The 17,064-nt window shown below is 51.3% G+C and overlaps 1 protein-coding gene across 6 annotated transcripts in view; it reads right to left on the reverse strand.

Annotated features, from left to right (window-relative positions):
- The window catches only part of CFAP46 (cilia and flagella associated protein 46), a 97,340-nt gene that overhangs the window by 50,618 nt on the left and 29,658 nt on the right, over positions 1–17,064 (reverse strand). For all 6 annotated transcript variants that reach the window (XM_047825386.1, XM_047825387.1, XM_047825388.1 and 3 more), the window contains 4 exons: positions 16,759–16,925; positions 6,321–6,452; positions 5,766–5,928; positions 519–603 (listed from right to left, as the gene is read on the reverse strand). In XM_047825386.1, coding sequence (XP_047681342.1) covers positions 519–603; positions 5,766–5,928; positions 6,321–6,452; positions 16,759–16,925 — 547 coding nt within the window. The remainder of the gene's footprint in view (positions 1–518; positions 604–5,765; positions 5,929–6,320; positions 6,453–16,758; positions 16,926–17,064) is intronic.

Below are 17,064 nucleotides of genomic sequence, written 5' to 3' on the forward strand. Positions count from 1 at the left end.
CTTGGGGAGGGGGGCCGCTGCCCCAGCCCACAGCATTTACGCCCCCAGTACACACCGAGACCTTACGGTAACAGGAATGATGATGTTTTAGCGGTTAATCATCATTTTCTTTCTTTAAACATGAATTCTTAAATACGGTCTTACTGTTCTAAGTTCAGTTTGTGTTTTGCTTTTGCTTTGCAGGAGTCCGTCTCTACGTTGGCTTTGGAAGTACAAGAACACGACTTATCTGCCAGAGTGACCCAGAGGCTGGGCCCCCCGGCGGCCACCACAGAGACGGCCGCCACCCGCCCAGAGCCCTGCCCTGAACCCAGGGGCCGGACGAGGGGGCCTTCCGGGCTTCGGTTTCCCTGCGCGCAAAGTGCAGGTTCCAGGAAGTTGTTCACAAACAGCACTCTGTGCCCGTCACACAGGAGCCGTTACTGTCGTGATGAAGCGGTCTGTGCGTTAGTGCAAGGAATAACAGCACGCGGCACCTCCCTTTCTCTGTGCTGCGGCCGCGTCTCGTGCCTACAAACCTGGGAGAAAATGCCCTTCGGGAGTCCCTCCGCTTTGGAAGTCCGCTGTAGGCCACTGGTGCAGAAGCAGTGTTTTTTCTTTTCCCTAAGGTGAAAACAAAGAAACCGTGCAGATATCGCAAAGGTGCAATTTATTCTGTCACCATTTTGATTTTTATTTGCCTCAGTATCTGAATACAGAAACGGAAGCCAAGTTCCTGAACTACTAAACCACAAACACTGAAGTCACATCTCACCCCTAAGGAAAGGCCCCCCAGTGCACACGAGAACACGCACAGGGACTGCCTCACGCAGCCCGCGCCCTTTTTAATGACGCAACACATCCAAATCAGTGTCAGAGCTTGAAATCAGTGGGACCAAAAGCACATTAGAAAAGACTTCTAGGGGCGCCTGGGTGGCTCAGTCGGTTAAGCGTCCGACTTCAGCTCAGGTCATGATCTCACGGTTCACGGGTTTGAGCCCCACGCCTGACTCTGTGCTGACAGCTCGGAGCCTGGAGCCTACTTCGGATTCTGCGTCTCCCTCTCTCTTTGCCCCTCCCCGACTCATGCGCGTGTGCACGCGTTCTCTCTCTGTCTCTCTCAAGAATAAACGTTAAAACATTTTTTTAAATAAAAAAAAAATAAAATCAGATGTGAAGGTAGGACTATTATGACCTTGGAGAGATAAAAAGGATTCTAAGAGAAGGCTGTGGCCTAGCGCATACCGACAAATTAGATCTAGAAGAAATGGAAAAATACTTTAAAACACATAATTGCCCAAGCTAACTCAATAAGAAATGGAAAACGTCAACAAACTTAAACAAGTAGAGACTGAATCAGTAATCAGAAATCTCCCAAAAAAGACAAGTCCTGGGCGCAAGGCTCATGGGTGGCTTCTACCAAACATGTGAACAATTGGCAGTAACCCTCCTCAGCTTCCAAAAACCGAAGAGGAGGAAATGCTTCCGTGCCGATTCTGACGCGATTCTGACACCAACGTTACTTTGATAGCAAGTCCAGACAGAGACATCACAAGAAAATTACAGACCAAGACAATACTCTATGACTATAGATGCAAAAATGCTCAACAAAATTTAACCAATCAAATCCAACAGCGTAGTGAAAATATGATTCACCATGACCACGTGTATTCCCAGGAATACAAGGGTGGTTCCACGTAAGACCGATCAGTGTAATTAATCCAGCACATTAACAGAATGAAGGAGAAAAACCACACGATAATCTCAACCGATGGAGAAAAGGTATCTGACAAAATCCAACAACTTTTCATCATAAAATCTCAGAAAACTAGGAATAACAGGAAAATTGGTCAACATATAAAAGGTATTTGTGAACAACCCATAGCTGATGCTGTGCTCAACAGTGAAAACCTGAAGCTTCCTGCTAAAATCGGGAAAAAGATGAGGGAGTTTCAGCATTTTACTGGGCATTCTAGCCAGAGTAATAGACAGAAAACAGGATAAAAGCCAGCCAAACTGGAAAGGAAGAGGTGAAACTGTCCCTATTCACAGATGATACGATCCTAGGTATAGAAAATCCCAAAGAATCCCCAAGAAAACCACTAGAGCAAATAACTGAATGCAGCAAAGTTGCAGGACACAACAATACAACAGTCAGTTGTTTTTCTATGTACCCGCAGTGATCAGTCTGAAAACAAAACCAGGAAGTGCTGTGGACTTAGCTGTGTCCCTCCTCTACCAAATTCCCATGCAGAAGCCCTAATCCCCAGTGCGCTGATATTTGGAGATGAGGTTCTTGGGAGGTGATTAGGATTAGATGAGGTCATGACGTAGGGTCCTCATGATGGTGTTAGTGTCCTTATAAGATGAGACACCAGAGACCTTGCTGATCTCTACACGCCCCCAAACGAGGAGAGAGCAAGAAGGCAGATGTATACAAGACGGGACAAGGCCCTGGCCTTACTGGCTCCCTGATCTTGGACTTCCTTTCAGACTCCAGAAGAGTAAGAAACAAATTTCCACTGTTTAAGCCCCCCAGGCATCCAGCATTTTGTTATGGCCGCCTGAGCTGAGACAAAAAGCAATTTCATTTATACCATCACCTAAGAGAATTAAATGCTTGCAAAGAGGTGAAAGACATATATGTTGAAAACTATGAAAACATTTTGCTGAAAGAAAGTGAACAAGGTCTGTATGAATGGGAAGACATCACTTGTTCATGGATGGAAAAATGTTAACCTGTCCATAGCACCCAAAGTGATCGATAGATTCAATACAATCCCTCAAAATCCCAACACCCTTCTCCAAAGAAATGGAAAAGCCAAACTCAAATTCATGTGGAATTGCAAGCGGCTCCAAGTAGCCAAAACAACCTCAAAAAAGATTAATAAAGTGGGAAGGCTCACAATTCTTGACTGCAAAATTTACCACAAAGCTACAGGAATCGAATCAGTGTGATCCTGGCACAAGGACAGACATATAGACCAATGGAATAAAACAGAGAGCCCAGAAATAAATTCTCAGATATATGGTGAATGACTTTTGACAAAGACACTAAGATCATACACCGGGCAACGAACACTCTTCCGCAACTGGTGCTGGGTGGGGCACCTGGGTGGCTCAATCGGTTAAGTGTCTGACTTCGACTCAGGTCATGATCTCGCCGTTCGTGAGTTCGAGCCCTGTGTCGGGCTCTGTGCTGACAGCTCGGAGCCCAGAGCCTGCTTCGGATTCTGTGTCTTCCTCTCTCTCTGCCCTTCCCCTGCTTATACTCTGTCTCTCTCTAAACTAAATAAACATTAAAAAAAAAAATGGTGCTGGGAAAACTTGATTTTCACAGGCAAAGAAATAAAACTGTCCCCCTATCTTACACCACATACTAAAATTAACTCAAAGGGAGGGTGGGGGAAACCTGAAACATAGGAGCTAAATCTATAAAACTCGTAAAGAAAACATTGGAAAAACTCTTCATGACATTGGATTTGGCAATGACTCCATGGATGTGACACCAAAAACATAGGCAAAAAGAAAAATATAGTTGAACTTTGTCAAGATTAAGATCTTGTGTGTCAGAGGATACCATTAAGGGAGTGAAAAGGCAACCAAATGAATGGGAGAAAAAAATCTGCAAATCTGATGTTTGATAAAGAATTAATATCCAGAATATATAGAGAACTCTTGCAATTCAACAACAACAACAACAACAACAACAACAACAACAACAAAAATCCAAAAATGGGCAAAGGACTTGAACAGACGTTTCTCCAAAGAAAATATGCAGATAACTAATAAGCACATGAAAAGATGCTCAAAATCATTTGTCATCGGGGAAATACAAATCAAAATCACAATGAGGTATCTCTTCACACCTGCTGGGATGGGTATAATTTTTTTTTAATCGGAAACAATGAGTGTTGACAGGATGTGCAGAAATTCGAACGCTGCTGGTGGGTATGCATAATGGAGCAGCTGCTTTGGAAAGTAGCTTTGCATTTCCTTCAAAGGTTAAACACAGAAGTACCATATAACCCAGCAATTCTCCTCCTAGGTGTAGACTCGAAAGAACTGACAGCAGGGACATAAATATATTTGCACACTCGTGTGTAGCCGCACTATTCACAACAGTGGAAAGGATGAAGCCATCATGCTCAGCAACAGATGAGTGGATAAACAAAATGGTGTCCATCCACACAACGGAGTACTGTTCGGTCATAAAAAAGAAGGAAATGCTGACACCTGCTACATGAACCTTGATGACACCATGCCGAGTGAAATAAACCGGACACAGAAGGACAAACGCTGTGTGATTCCTGTTCAGTGAGGAACCTAGAGTCTTCCCATTCATAGAGATGAGAGTGGGGCTGTTGTTCCATGGGGACAGTTCTCGTTGGGGATGATGAAAAAGTTGCAGGCACAGACCCTGGTGATGGCCATAAAACACTGAATGCAATTAAGGTCACTGAATTATATACTTCTGCATGGTTAAAATGGTAATTATATTATGTATATTTGATCACAACTTTTTAAAAAGCCCATTGGAAAGAACTGAACTTTAGGTGAGTTTTATAAACGTCTAGACCCGGGCTGGGCAAATTTTTTCTGTAAAGTGCCAGAGAGTAAGTACTTCTGGCTTTGTGGGTCACATGGTCTCTGTCACAATTACTCCCTTCTGCTGTTGTAGCCAAGCCACAGACAATATGTAAATGATCAGGCATGGCTGCGTCCCAATAAAACTTTATTTACAAATATAGGAGACAGGCTAGATTTGGCCCCTGGGCGGGGGTTGCCCACACCTGGCTTAGGCCATCAGAGGTCATAAGTATCTTTGTAAGAAAATAGGAAGCATCAGCCAATTTCTTCTATGAGGCTCTGATTTTCAATTTTCTTCTTGCTGTCTCTTGAACAGCAGTCTCCCCGACCAGAGACAGTCTTGGGGATTTTACGCACAGCTGTGGGCCCTCCTGCCACAGGCCTGGCTCTGGATCAGCACAGAGGGCGGCTCCCCCAGCCCGTCCTGTCCCCCCAAACCTCCCCCAGCCCGTCCTGTCCCCCCAAACCTCCCCCAGCTCGTCTGGCCGCCGGCCTCCGAGGGCTCTGCTGGGGCCCGGACTGAGGGCCCACGAAGCTCCTCCGCCCACGGGCTCTACCCTAGGCCGTCTGACCACGGACCTCTGTCTGCCAAAGCCTTTGACCTGCAGACCTTCCCTTAGAAAAAGGCCCTGCTGAAAACTGCAGGTTTAGGTCTGAGCCCGGCCTTCTTGGGCGGACGGGAAAGGTGCTGGAGTCCCCACGGCAAGCCGAGTCCTGGGGCACAGGACACACGTGGTCAGCAGGCGGGACAGCCCTCACTGACCTCCGCATGCCCTCTGAAGCTGGGTCTGCGCCCAGGTGAACAGAGGGGGCCAGCCGCGGGTGGTGACTTACCAAGACCACACACGCCCTGGCGACGGGGCGCCTGTGGGGTGGGCTCAGGCCGAGACTTTGGCTCCGGCCCAGAGGTTTCTGTGGTTTTCCTCGGCCATCTGAACCTACCGTTCTGTCCTTTCCCCTCCCCTGCTGGGGCTTTCTGGGGAACGGTCAGTGTCCCCTTGGAGGGGAGGAAGGAGGAAAGAGAGGTCTGTGTGTCTGTCCTGCCGGGCTTCAGGGACGTCATTGTCCTCTGGGCCCCCTCCTCTGCTGGCCCTTGTGTTCCTGGTTTCCACGGCTCCCCGGGGTCTGTCTTCCCTGGGGATCTCGCCCTCCCTTTCCGGAGGACGCCTGCCCCGCCGTGGCCCCACATGGCACACCTGTTTCTCCGCTTCTGTCTTATTGATGATGCCGATGAGCCTCTGTACGACAGTCTTGGCTTTCCTCCTGTTGGCCGCGGAGGACAGGAGCGGGAGCCAGGTGTTCCAGTACTGCCTCACAGCCAGCATCACCAGGGCGCTGCTCCCCGCAATGCCCCCGAACCTGAAAGGGAATCCCTGGGCTGGAGCGGCGTAGACACCAACGATGCAGGAGCGACATGGGGAGCTTCTCGATTTACCGGGGGGCGGGCACGGCTGGGCGCCACGGAGCACCCCGGACGCGGGCGCTCCCTCCCCCCGACGGCCATGTGGCCTGTGGCGACCCACTCGTGCCCGAGGGCCTCTCGAACACGGGGCGGAGTGGATGTGACCGCAAGGGGCGAGATGGCCCCGGCCACGGGGTCACAAAGGAGGGCCAGCCCTCGTGGCAGTCCCCACCGAGCCCCGCACCCTTCACCCCGCGGCACTGCGGTCCGTCTACCTCCCACAGGCGGCACGCACGCCAAGCCCACAGCCCACGCGGTCACACTGGCCACTCAGCCCGGCGTGGCGCACCTGGCGCTCTCCATGAAGGACCTCGCGGCCGCCAGGCGCAGCTGCTTTCTGCCCTTCAGGTTCTCCAGGATGCTCCTGCCCTGGATGCAGGCTGTGGTGCTCAGCATCTCGGCCACCAGTTGAGTCTCCGCCCTGGGGACAGAGAAGTACAAGGGCAGGAGGGCTCTTCGGGGAGAAGGTGCTGTGCAGAGAGGCCAACCAGCCCCGGGGGCATCCAGAGTAGCCTCGTGCGAGCCCCCCACCCGCAGCGAACTGGCTGAGCGCACTCAACCCACAGAACCACGAACCGGCGTGTTAAATGACGAATCTGTGAAGGGAGCAGCAAAAGGTGGGCACCGCGAGCCCCTCCTAGCAGGGCCGGGCCCCGCCGGGAGCAACGGGGCTCCGCTCCCTGCGCCCCCGTGTGCTGGTCTCAGAGGGCCTCCGCCCTGTGCCGGGAGCTCAGTCCGGTACGGTTTCGACTCAAAGCCGTGTCAAGGATGCCAGACCCTCTCCCGAAACGTTTACTACCCCGGGCTCGCCATGGCTTGTGCATAGGTACCACCACACACACGGAGACATCGCCCCCGGGAGGGGGACCCCGTGCTGGAGGGGACCAGATCCCCAACACCCGGACCCGGCTCGGGGGGCCCTGGATTTATTCCCAGAGAAATACACACAGTTCCTGGGCAGCCTCCCTCCACGGGCCACCTGAGTCTTTATTTTCGAAGAGCGTGGCCTCTGGCTGGGTCTCAGACGCTTCCTGTATTCCGTGGGATAAACCCTGCTCTTTAACTGGAGTGACGGCTCGCTTCCGCTTGGTACATACACGGTGTGGTTGGGGCGGAATCTTCCATTTGCTTTCGTTTGTCCCGTGTGTTGTTGCCTTCCCCCCTGATTTGGGCTAAGTGAATGACCTTTCAGTATTCCATTTTGTCTCCCCTGTTGGATTTTTAGTTATACTTCTGTTTACTATTGTTTCAGTACTCGCTCAAGAGATTACAACGTACATCCTTAACTAACAGTGTAGCTTGGGTTAGTGTATCATTTCACAGGCGGTGGGAAACCTCTGAACAGTATTCTGTGACGTGCCTCATTCCTGTCACTTGTGTTCTCACGGTCACGCACTTTACTTGCATATTTACTAAGAATCCCACCACGCGATGCACTTCGTTTTTTTTTTTTTTTAACGTTTATTTATTTTTGAGACACAGAGAGACACAGCATGAACAGGGGAGGGGCAGAGAGAGAGGGAGACACAGAATCGGAAGCAGGCTCCAGGCTCTGAGCCGTCAGCCCAGAGCCCGACGTGGGGCTTGAACTCATGGACCACGAGATCGTGACCTGGCTGAAGTCGGACGCTCAACCGACTGAGCCACCCAGGCGCCCCTTAACACTTTATTTTTTAATTTTTTTTTCAACGTTTATTTATTTTTGAGACAGACAGAGACACAGCGTGAACAGGGGAGGGGCAGAGAGAGAGGGAGACACAGAATCAGAAGCAGGCTCCAGGCTGTGAGCCATCAATCAGCACAGAGCCCGACGCGGGGCTCCAACTCACGGACCGCGAGATCGTGACCTGGCTGAAGTCGGACGCTTAACCGACTGCGCCACCCAGGCGCCCCGAGGCACTTCCGTTTTAAAAAGGCAAAACCTTTTAAAGAACTTAAGAACTGAGGGGGAGAGTCATTTGCGCTCCCCACGCATTCACCACCTCGGTGTTCTCCCGGCTTCTTCAACCGCGTTCCCGCCTATCATCTTCCTCGAGCCTGAAGAATTTCCTCCGGCACCTCTTCGAGGAATGGATTACCTGCCTTACCTGTAGCTTAGCTTACGCCCTGATTTTGCCTTCATTTTTTGCAGGCTCTTCTTACAGGAATCCTAGATTGGCAGGTTTCTTTCCTTTCTTAGCCCTTAAAACGTTAGGCAGCCCACGTTGTTTCTGCTGAGAAGTCTGCAGTCCCACCCTTGCTGTCCTACACACAACGCACCCGTTTGCCTTCCGACTTCTCTCCGATGATTTCTTGCCTTTGGCCGGCAGCAATGGGACTACGGTGAAAATAGCTGTGGTTTTCGTTGTGTTTGTCCCGCTCGGAGTCATTGAAAATCTTGGATCTCTGGCTTGACGTTTTTAACTCAATTCGGAAAAAAATTAAACTCTTCTATCTTCAAATATACGTATCTCTGCCTCCCCCTCTTGCCTCTGTCCCGAGACCCCTGTTTCCCTTGGGTTAGGCCACTTGATTCTGCCCCACGTGTCGTTGCAGTTCTGTTCATTTCGCTTTTCTGTCTTTTCTCCCTGTGCTTTGGTTTCAATACTCCGTTGAGCTGCATTCACAGTTACTTACCACTTCTTCAGCATTCAGATGTTAAGCTCTCCCAGTGAAACATTTCCAGATGTTGTACTTTTTAGTTCTGGAATTTCCACTTAGTTATTACAGTTTCCATTTCCTCGTTGAAATTCCCCACCTGTACACTCATCTTTCCACTAAAAATGCTTTCTTGTATTTATAACAGCTGTTTTAAGTTTTAAATTTGTTGTCTTCTGATTTCAAACTTTGTGTCACATCTGCGTCTGTTAACTGTTTCTATCCTATTGACTGTATTTTCTCCTGGTATGGGAGAACACTTTCTTGTTTTTCCATACGTCTGGTAGTTTTTTTTTTATTTTATGCTGGACACTGCAAGGGCTGTATTGTTGAGTGTGGATGCTGCTGCCTTCCTTTAATGGGATGTTGGGGTTCATTCTGACGGGCAGTTAATTTACTGGTGCCTCAGTTTATCCTATGAAGATTTGAATGAGGCTTTTGTGGGGTAAGTCTAGAGTGGCCCTTACAGCCCTACTCCTAAGGCATACGGTCTTTTTGAACGCCTGGCAAGTGGACTCTTGTCAAACACCTCAACACGGATGGCTTCCAGCATCTCTGTGCAGCTGAGAAATCGCACCTCAGTGCCCGGGAACATACACGCTCTGTCCAGTAATCTCTTTTCTCACATCATATCTGACAAACGCCGGCTGTCTCAGTAGCCGCAGGCACGGGTCCTTGTTTCGTCCCAGTATGTCTTCTGTCTGGGCTGTGCTTCCCAAGGCTGACGTTTGAACACCCCTCCAACCCCACCCCACAGAAAGCAAGGGTGAACGTGCAGCCACGTTTGATGTTCCCTTTTACAGAAATCTCTTCGTTGGATCATCTGTTGCCCAATGCTGGCAATAATTGGTTCATGTATTTTGCCAAGCTTTACCGTTTTTTCTCACAGCACAAGAGTATAGTAACTGTTACTGTGTAATGGCCAGAAATGGTAGGAAAAGGGACTTTTACATATAAATAAACATGTTCTATAAATGACTTATTTTATTATATATTATATACTTATTTGTTTATAGATAAATAATACAATATACAACAAATATAATCTTAAATATCTTACATATTTATATGTAAGATATAAATATTATACACATATATAAATTATTAACAATTTACATAAATATATTGTATATATTATATAAATTTCTATAAAGACCCAACATTGATGATTATGTTAAATGAAAATGCTGAACAAAGTAGAGATGTCCCAAACAACCTTAGACTATCTAGAATTAGACTATCTAATCTATTTTGTGTCTGTTTTAAGGATCTGCATGAAATTTCTTATTAATGGACATTCCTTTATACTGATAGTGTGAATGTGAAAATTATTCTGGTAATTAAACACTCAGCGATGAAAATACTGATTAGAAACTGTACTATTTTTCAGCAAGAACTAAACATTTACTATTACTGTGCATCGCTATTATAAAATTACTTTGTGACCAATTCCACACTAGAGTTTCTACCTATAAATTGCAAAGTGGAGAGATTAGCATAAACATTTGAAATACGTGTCATTTTCTTTAAACAGTGAATCATCTGCAGCGAGTGCCACGTGGCTGAAGGTGACCACGTATCCTGCCTGACCAGGCACAGGGTGCAACGTTCTGAGTGGCCAGCAAGATCACTATCAAGTGGGCATCTCTTCCAGAACCAGGGGCCGTGTCTCTCCAGCTGCCAAACACCCAGGAGCATGCCTGGACACAGCTAGCAAGCCAGGAGGCTGGATGAACGGTCAGAACCACAGTCAGACCCGGGTACGAGGGGCAATCCCGCTGAGTGCAGTGACTCCGGCTGCCGCTAGAGGGCAGTGATGCTATATAAATGAGCTTTCAAAAGTCGAAGCGGAAATTACATTTTTATGGTACCTCCACTCTCCCTATCACTATTTGCATAAATTTCTATTTCTATCTTGTTTTATTGTATTACATAAGATTTTTCATTCTAAAATGAAACTCAATTTAAGAATCACTGGAGAAGAATGGCAAGGCCACACTTCCTACAGCCTACACCCTGCCGCCCTGACCGAGTCCTCCCGGCCCGCCCGCCACCAGCAGCGAAGCGACTTTCAACCCAACAACAGAACGACTATGCAGCAGCGTTCAGGTGCTGACTCTTTCCAGAAGGATATCTTTGCAGTTTCTCTTTTCAAAATAACTTGTCAATTTTTACCAAAACGGTACCTGCACACGGGGAGGCATCGCTACTTCTACTCAGCTCGCAGCGCTGTTCCCTGCAGGGAATGACTTCTAAACGCTTAGTCCTCTCCTCTAGTAGGCATATGCTTGCCTCTAAAACTTGGCATCTAACTTGACTTCCCAACGTTATCAGCTGCACACATCGCCTGTGGAATTCTCACGACGATAGATGAAGTTTAAATTACTCAGACCTGGGGCTGCTGGGTGGCTCAAGTCGGTTGAGCATCACTCCTGATTTCAGCTCAGGCTGTCATCTCGCGGTCGTGAGATCGAGCCCCTTGTCGGGTTCTGCCCTGACAGCGCAGAGCCTGCTTGGGATTCTCTCTCTCCCTCTCTCTGTGCCACTCGCGCTGTCTCTCTCTCTCTCTCTCTCTCTCTCAAAATAAATAGATGTTTTAAAACAAGGTTTCAGATTCTCTCTCCCTCTGCCCCTCTCCCTCTTGTGCATGCTCTCTCTTTAAAATTAAAAATTTAAACTACTCAGACCCTCCTTTTGCCCTCTTCTCAACTTATTAATATAGATGATTACAGGATTAATTTAATCCCCCTATTATTATCTTTATTCTTTAAAACATTATACCAGCTCAGATCTCGTGGACCCTCAGCAAGTGACACCTGACCGCCCACCTTCTCAGGCGAGGCTGCTGTCACAGCTGTTCTCCTCTCTTCTGGACTCTCCCCTCCCCTGCAGAAGCGTTTGGCTTTTGAATTGCCAAAGCTGGTAACGCTTGTGTGAAGTAGCCACAACTGTTAAGCCCAAAACTAAAGTATCAGTGAACACCATGACAATGCAAATGTTTTGTGTCTCCTAGAGTTTCCCACTGGCTTTTTCTCCACTGTACGATTTTCATTTAGCACCGTGCCTTTTCTACTCTTCCCGACCTAACCCCGGGTCCTCTGTCTTCCCTGCCCTCGCTCCAGAGCCCCCTCCGTCCTGCTCCAGTTCAGACAGGGAGCCCTCCCAGCAAGCAGCACAGTGTGACAACTTTTCTGGAACGTATTTATTATTCCAAGCATCCCACATCTCTCTCTCTCGTTTGGTTTATTCCTTTGTTTTTCTGGAGCATATCCTTCAAGTGACTTTCCCACAAACAGGCGTGTGCGAAACATATATTCCGGGTCCCTGTCTGCCTAAAAATGGCTTTCCTTCCCCACGTACTTGACTCAAAGTCTGAGTGGGTTAAAACCCGGGCTGCGAATCATTTCCACCTAGAAAGCGCCAGTTTTCTTCTGCCTCCCAGCGTTTGGAAAAGGCTGTTGTGTTGATGTTTCCTGTGACTCTGCAGATGGATTTCTTTCTTTTCACTTTTAATTTTATTTCAATCCAAGTGGGTGAACATAGAGTGTAATAATGATTTCAGGAGTAGAATTTAATGGTTCATCACTTCCATACGCCACCCAGCGCTAGTCCCAACAAGCGCCTTCCTTGAGGCCCATCACCATTTAGCCCACCCCCCACCCACCTCCCCCCAGCAACCCCAGTTTGTTTTCCGTATTCCAGAGTCTCTTATGGTTTGCCTCCCTCTCTGGTTTTTATTTTATTTTTCCTTCCCTTCTCCTATAGTTCATCTGCTGTGTTTCTCAAATTGCACATATGAGTGAAATCATGTGGTATTTGTCTTTCTCTGATTGACTTATCTTGCTTAACATAATACACTCTGGTTCCATCCACATTATTGCAAATGGCAAGATTTCATTCTTTTTGATCGCCAAGTAATTAATATTCCATAGTGTGTGTGTATATATATACCACATCTTCTTTATCCATTCATCAGTCGATGGACATTTGGGCTCTTCCATAATTTGACTGTCGATGGTGCTGCTATAAACGTGTGCCCCTTTGAATCTGCATGTTTGCATCCTTTGGATAAATACCTAGTAGTGCAGTTTCTGGGTCGTAGGATGGTTCTGTTTACAGTTTCTTGAGGAACCTCCACACTGTTCTCCAGAGCGGCCTCACCAGTTTGCATTCCCACCAGCAGTGCAAGAGGGTTCCCGTTTCTCCACATCCTCGCCAGCATCCAGAGTCCCCTGACTCGTTCACTTTAGCCATTCCAACAGGTATGAGGTGGTATCTCATTGTGGTTTTGATTTGCATTTCCCTGATGAGGAGTGATGTGGAGCGTGTTTTCATGTGTCGGTTGGCCATCGGGATGTCTTCTTTGGAGAAGTGTCTGTTCACGTCTTTTGCCCGTTTCTTCACTGGATTATTTGTTTTTGGGGTGTTGAGTTTGGTAAGTTTTTTATAGATTTCGGATACTAACCCTTTATCTGCTATGTCGTTGGCACATATCTTCTCCCATTCCGTAGGTTGCCTTTTAGTTTTGCTGCTTGTTTCCGTCGCTCTGCGGAAGCGTTTTGTTTTGACGAGGTCCCAGTGGTTCGTTTTTCCTTTTGTCTCCCTCGCCTCTGGAGACGTGTCTCGTCAGAAGTTGCTGAGGTGCAGGTGGATTCCTTTTAAAGGCGGTTTGGACACTCTCTTCATCTGTGATGACCAGACGTGTCCCTGTGATGCGTCTGCACGTGAGGGTGACTTCGTTCCCCTGCTGCCCGCTGGTGAGAGCGTCCGTCAGGCGGTGGCGTTGTCTGCCCTGGAGCCTCTCCTGCATCACAATCCGCATTCAAACTTCTTTCTGAAGCACACTCTCTGTTCTTTCCGGGGTTCTGAAGGTTAGTCGTTGGACCTCCTGTGTGGCTCCGGTGTGGCTCCTGGCTTTTCCGTCACATTTTCTGTGTGCGTCCTTTTTCATCTACTTCCTGAGAGATTTCCTCACACTGATACCTTTTTTTTTTTTAATGTTTTATTTTTGAGAGACAGAGAGAGACAGAGCACAAGAGGGGAGGCGCAAAGAGAGAGAGACACACACAGAATCTGAAGCAGGCTCCAGGCTCCGAGCTGTCAGCACAGAGCCCGACGCGGGGCTCGAACTTGTGAAGTGTGAGATCGTTACCTGAGCTGAAGTCGGACGCTCAACCCACTGAGCCGCCCAGGAGCCCCTCCTCACGCTGCAATCTTCACTCAATTTCTTTTCAAGGGATCTCCAGTCCTTGATTATTCCTCCTTCCACAACACTACACACTTTTTAAATGCCACAACTTCTCAAGTACGTTTGAGGGGTTTTTCTTAATGTTCTCCTCTGGTTGTCGCATAATCTGCGTATCCCGAGGGATTCTCCCTATTTGAGAGTGTGGCTGAGATGCTGGTGGGGAGCCGGTAGCAAGCAGGGGAGCCCTGGTGCCCGGCCCGGGGTCAGGCGTCGCGGCAGGCGGCCAGGTGCTCTCTGCACGGCGGCCGCACGTCCCGCCTCAGTGCACTGGGCTCCTGCGTGGGTGGAGGCCAGCAGCGGGTGGGCACCCGGTAGCCACCGAGCTGCATGACCAGGGACCACCCCTCGGTCTCCCCCAGCTGGGGTGGGAAGTCAGAAAGCGTGGGAGACTTCCCTTGTGGAAGCCAAGTACCTCTCAGGACAGACTGTTGAGAGAAAATAACCCGTAGCCTCTGAGAGAGGTCAGTCCACACTGTGCCGGGGGAAGGGCCCCTCGTGATGACCCTCAGTGCTGGCGGTGAGAACGGACAGGCTCCGTCACGGCTGTGCTTCAGCTACTCTTTGTCAGACGGAGCCCTTCTGACGCCCCCACGGCTACCGCCTCAGGTCGGTGGGCACGGGTACCTCGGGCAAGGCTGACGGACACCTGCCCCAAACGTCCAGCTCCTCAGAGGGTTTAGTCCACTGCCCGTTCCTCGACCTGCCGGCTCCACGAGCTTCCGACGGCCCTCACCCTCCGCCGGCCGCCTCTCCTCCCCTCCTGTGGGGAAGCCTCGTCCCGCCCCACCTCATCCCAACAGACATCCACGGCTTCGGTGTTCTTCCAGAAATCTCTGCCTCTGCGTCTACGGACCCCTGGGCCTCGGAGGCGCTGCCCTGAGCTCCGGGGTCGCTCGAGGGCAGCCTTGTCTCGACGGGTCGTGTGGCCCACGGTCCTGGGAACCCACCCCAACCTTCCTCGCAGGGCCACCTTCTCACTGGCACCCCCACCTGCTACTTCGGGCCGGTGACTGGAGTCCTCAGCCGGACTCTTCAGCCACGCGTCCATCCCCTCCCTGCCCTGCGGCCCTCGGAGGGAGCTTCCTGTGCCCCCGTGTGGTTGGAGCCCCCCGGCTGGCACGAGAGCCACTGGGTCTCCCCTCGACCCGCCGCTGCCCCACACCAGGCCTCTGTGCCTGAGCGTCCCGTCTGAGGAGGGCAGGTCCTGGCGGGCACGCACCACCCCACCCGGAGAGAAGGGGGTGCGGTGGAAAGTCGGCTGCTGCGGTGTGTGACGCGGTCTTCTGTTCGTGGGGCAGCTGGGACCCACGCACGCCCTCGGGACACAGGCTGCCACAACCGCGTCCGATTCTTGAGGAAGTTACAGCGACCAGCCAGAGACGAGGCTCCCCGTTACCTCTCAGCAATGGACCTTGTTACTTGGGCCCAAGCCCTCCCATGGGAGGGGGCCTCTCCTGCTGCCCTGCGTCCTGGGGACTCCCGTCGCCAGGTGCTGTGCCCATCTCAGGGACGTGAACCCACAGGGATCGCGGCTGACTCTTCCGGCAGTTTCTGGCGCGCTCCTGCCCACAGAATGGGCGCGTGGCCGCGTCCGAGAGGCTGCATCCGGGGGTCTCTGGGAGCATGGGCTCGTAGAACCGGACGCCTGGGCCCGGGCCCGGCTCTACCGCCTGCCGGGGAGGTGGCCTCCGGCCACAGACGTGGCCTGCGCCTGCCTCGGTTTCCTCACCTGCAATATGGGGACGGTGGCACCCACCAGAGAGCTGGTTGAGGTGGTGCCGCGGGGTCCTCGGAGGGAGCCATCCTGCACGCGCCGCCCCCACCATGACCCCACGCGCATCTGAGACCCCGGCCACTTGGAGGCCGGCGGTGTTGAGACATCTCAGGTGGCATTCATTTGTCGGCCCCCAAATACACGCTGCGTGTGTCCCACGCAGGCCCCGGAACTGCCGCTGAGATATGGCGGACGCATCCGTGTCCCTGGGGTTCTCAGTCGGGGACAGACCCCCCTCCCCACGCTGCCAATCACGCCGCCACAGCGGGCAGCCCGAGACGCGGACGCGGCCCGAGGTTGGCCTCACGTGGCAATTCGGCACACCTGGGTCTGGCCCGCCCGCCCTGGCTGCTGAGTCACTACCAACGTCTTCTTCATACCCTCGAGTCGGTGATTTCGTGGTTTCCAGGAAATAACCCACAAGACCCTCAAGGAAAACGGTCGTTACCACAGAAAAAACTCACAGTAGAAACAAATTAAAACAGCCTGACACTCACAACGAGGGGAAAGACGCAGAAACACAATTCCCGATCGGAGGTCGGAACGCGAGAGCCGCCGGAAGCTGTGAGGGAAAGCGGGCGTCCAGCGCCGCACGGGGACAGGGGTCCGGGAGCTCGTGCCGCGACATCCGGCAGCCATGGCCTCCGGAGAGCGAGCGGCCCGCAGCGGGCAGGGCGACAGGGGCCGGAGGGTTTTCTTGTCACTGGGACGCGTCCTCGGTGACTTCTGAATTTATGTGGCACGTCTGTGTTGCCCACTCAGAACTACGTTCATCAAAGCTCTGTCTGTTGGGGATGGCAGATGGTGACCCGGGAGCCCCTTTCTGCCTCTGTGCCCGTGACCGTCACGCTCACGGCCAGTGAGCCTCGTGTGGCCTCAGAACCCTTCTGAACCCGGCTCTCTGGAGCCGTGGCTGACGGCGTCGTGCTGGCTGACGAGGAGCTGGCAGGCAGAGGCGCACGGACGCACGGACACGGCTGCCGGGACACGTGCTGGGACGACCCAGGGCTGGCGCTCGGGCCCGGTGACCCCTCCTGGCCTCAGGGGGATCGGTCCACAGCTACTTACCGGCTAAACATCCTCAGGAGCCTAATGCCCATCTGGATGGCCTTCTGCGAGCAGGCCATGGCGACCTCGTGGTCGTGGGCCATGTGGGCAAAGTGGGTCAGTCGTGTCAGGGTCTGCAGCTCCACCAGGGGGTCCGACCAGTTGCACTCGGAAGCCATTTCCACCACCTTCCGGGCAGGGGAGAAGGGGCGTCTCTTAGCGCGGCTGACGTGCCACCCCCGGGGTCCCCGCCCCGAGCCGACTGCAGAGGAAGCGCACGGGTGGCTCCCACGTGGAATGGCTCGGGCACCCTGCGAGGGGCAGGTG

This window comes from Prionailurus viverrinus, chromosome D2, assembly GCF_022837055.1.
Source record: "Prionailurus viverrinus isolate Anna chromosome D2, UM_Priviv_1.0, whole genome shotgun sequence".
In the NCBI taxonomy this organism is placed as follows: Eukaryota; Metazoa; Chordata; class Mammalia; order Carnivora; family Felidae; genus Prionailurus; species Prionailurus viverrinus.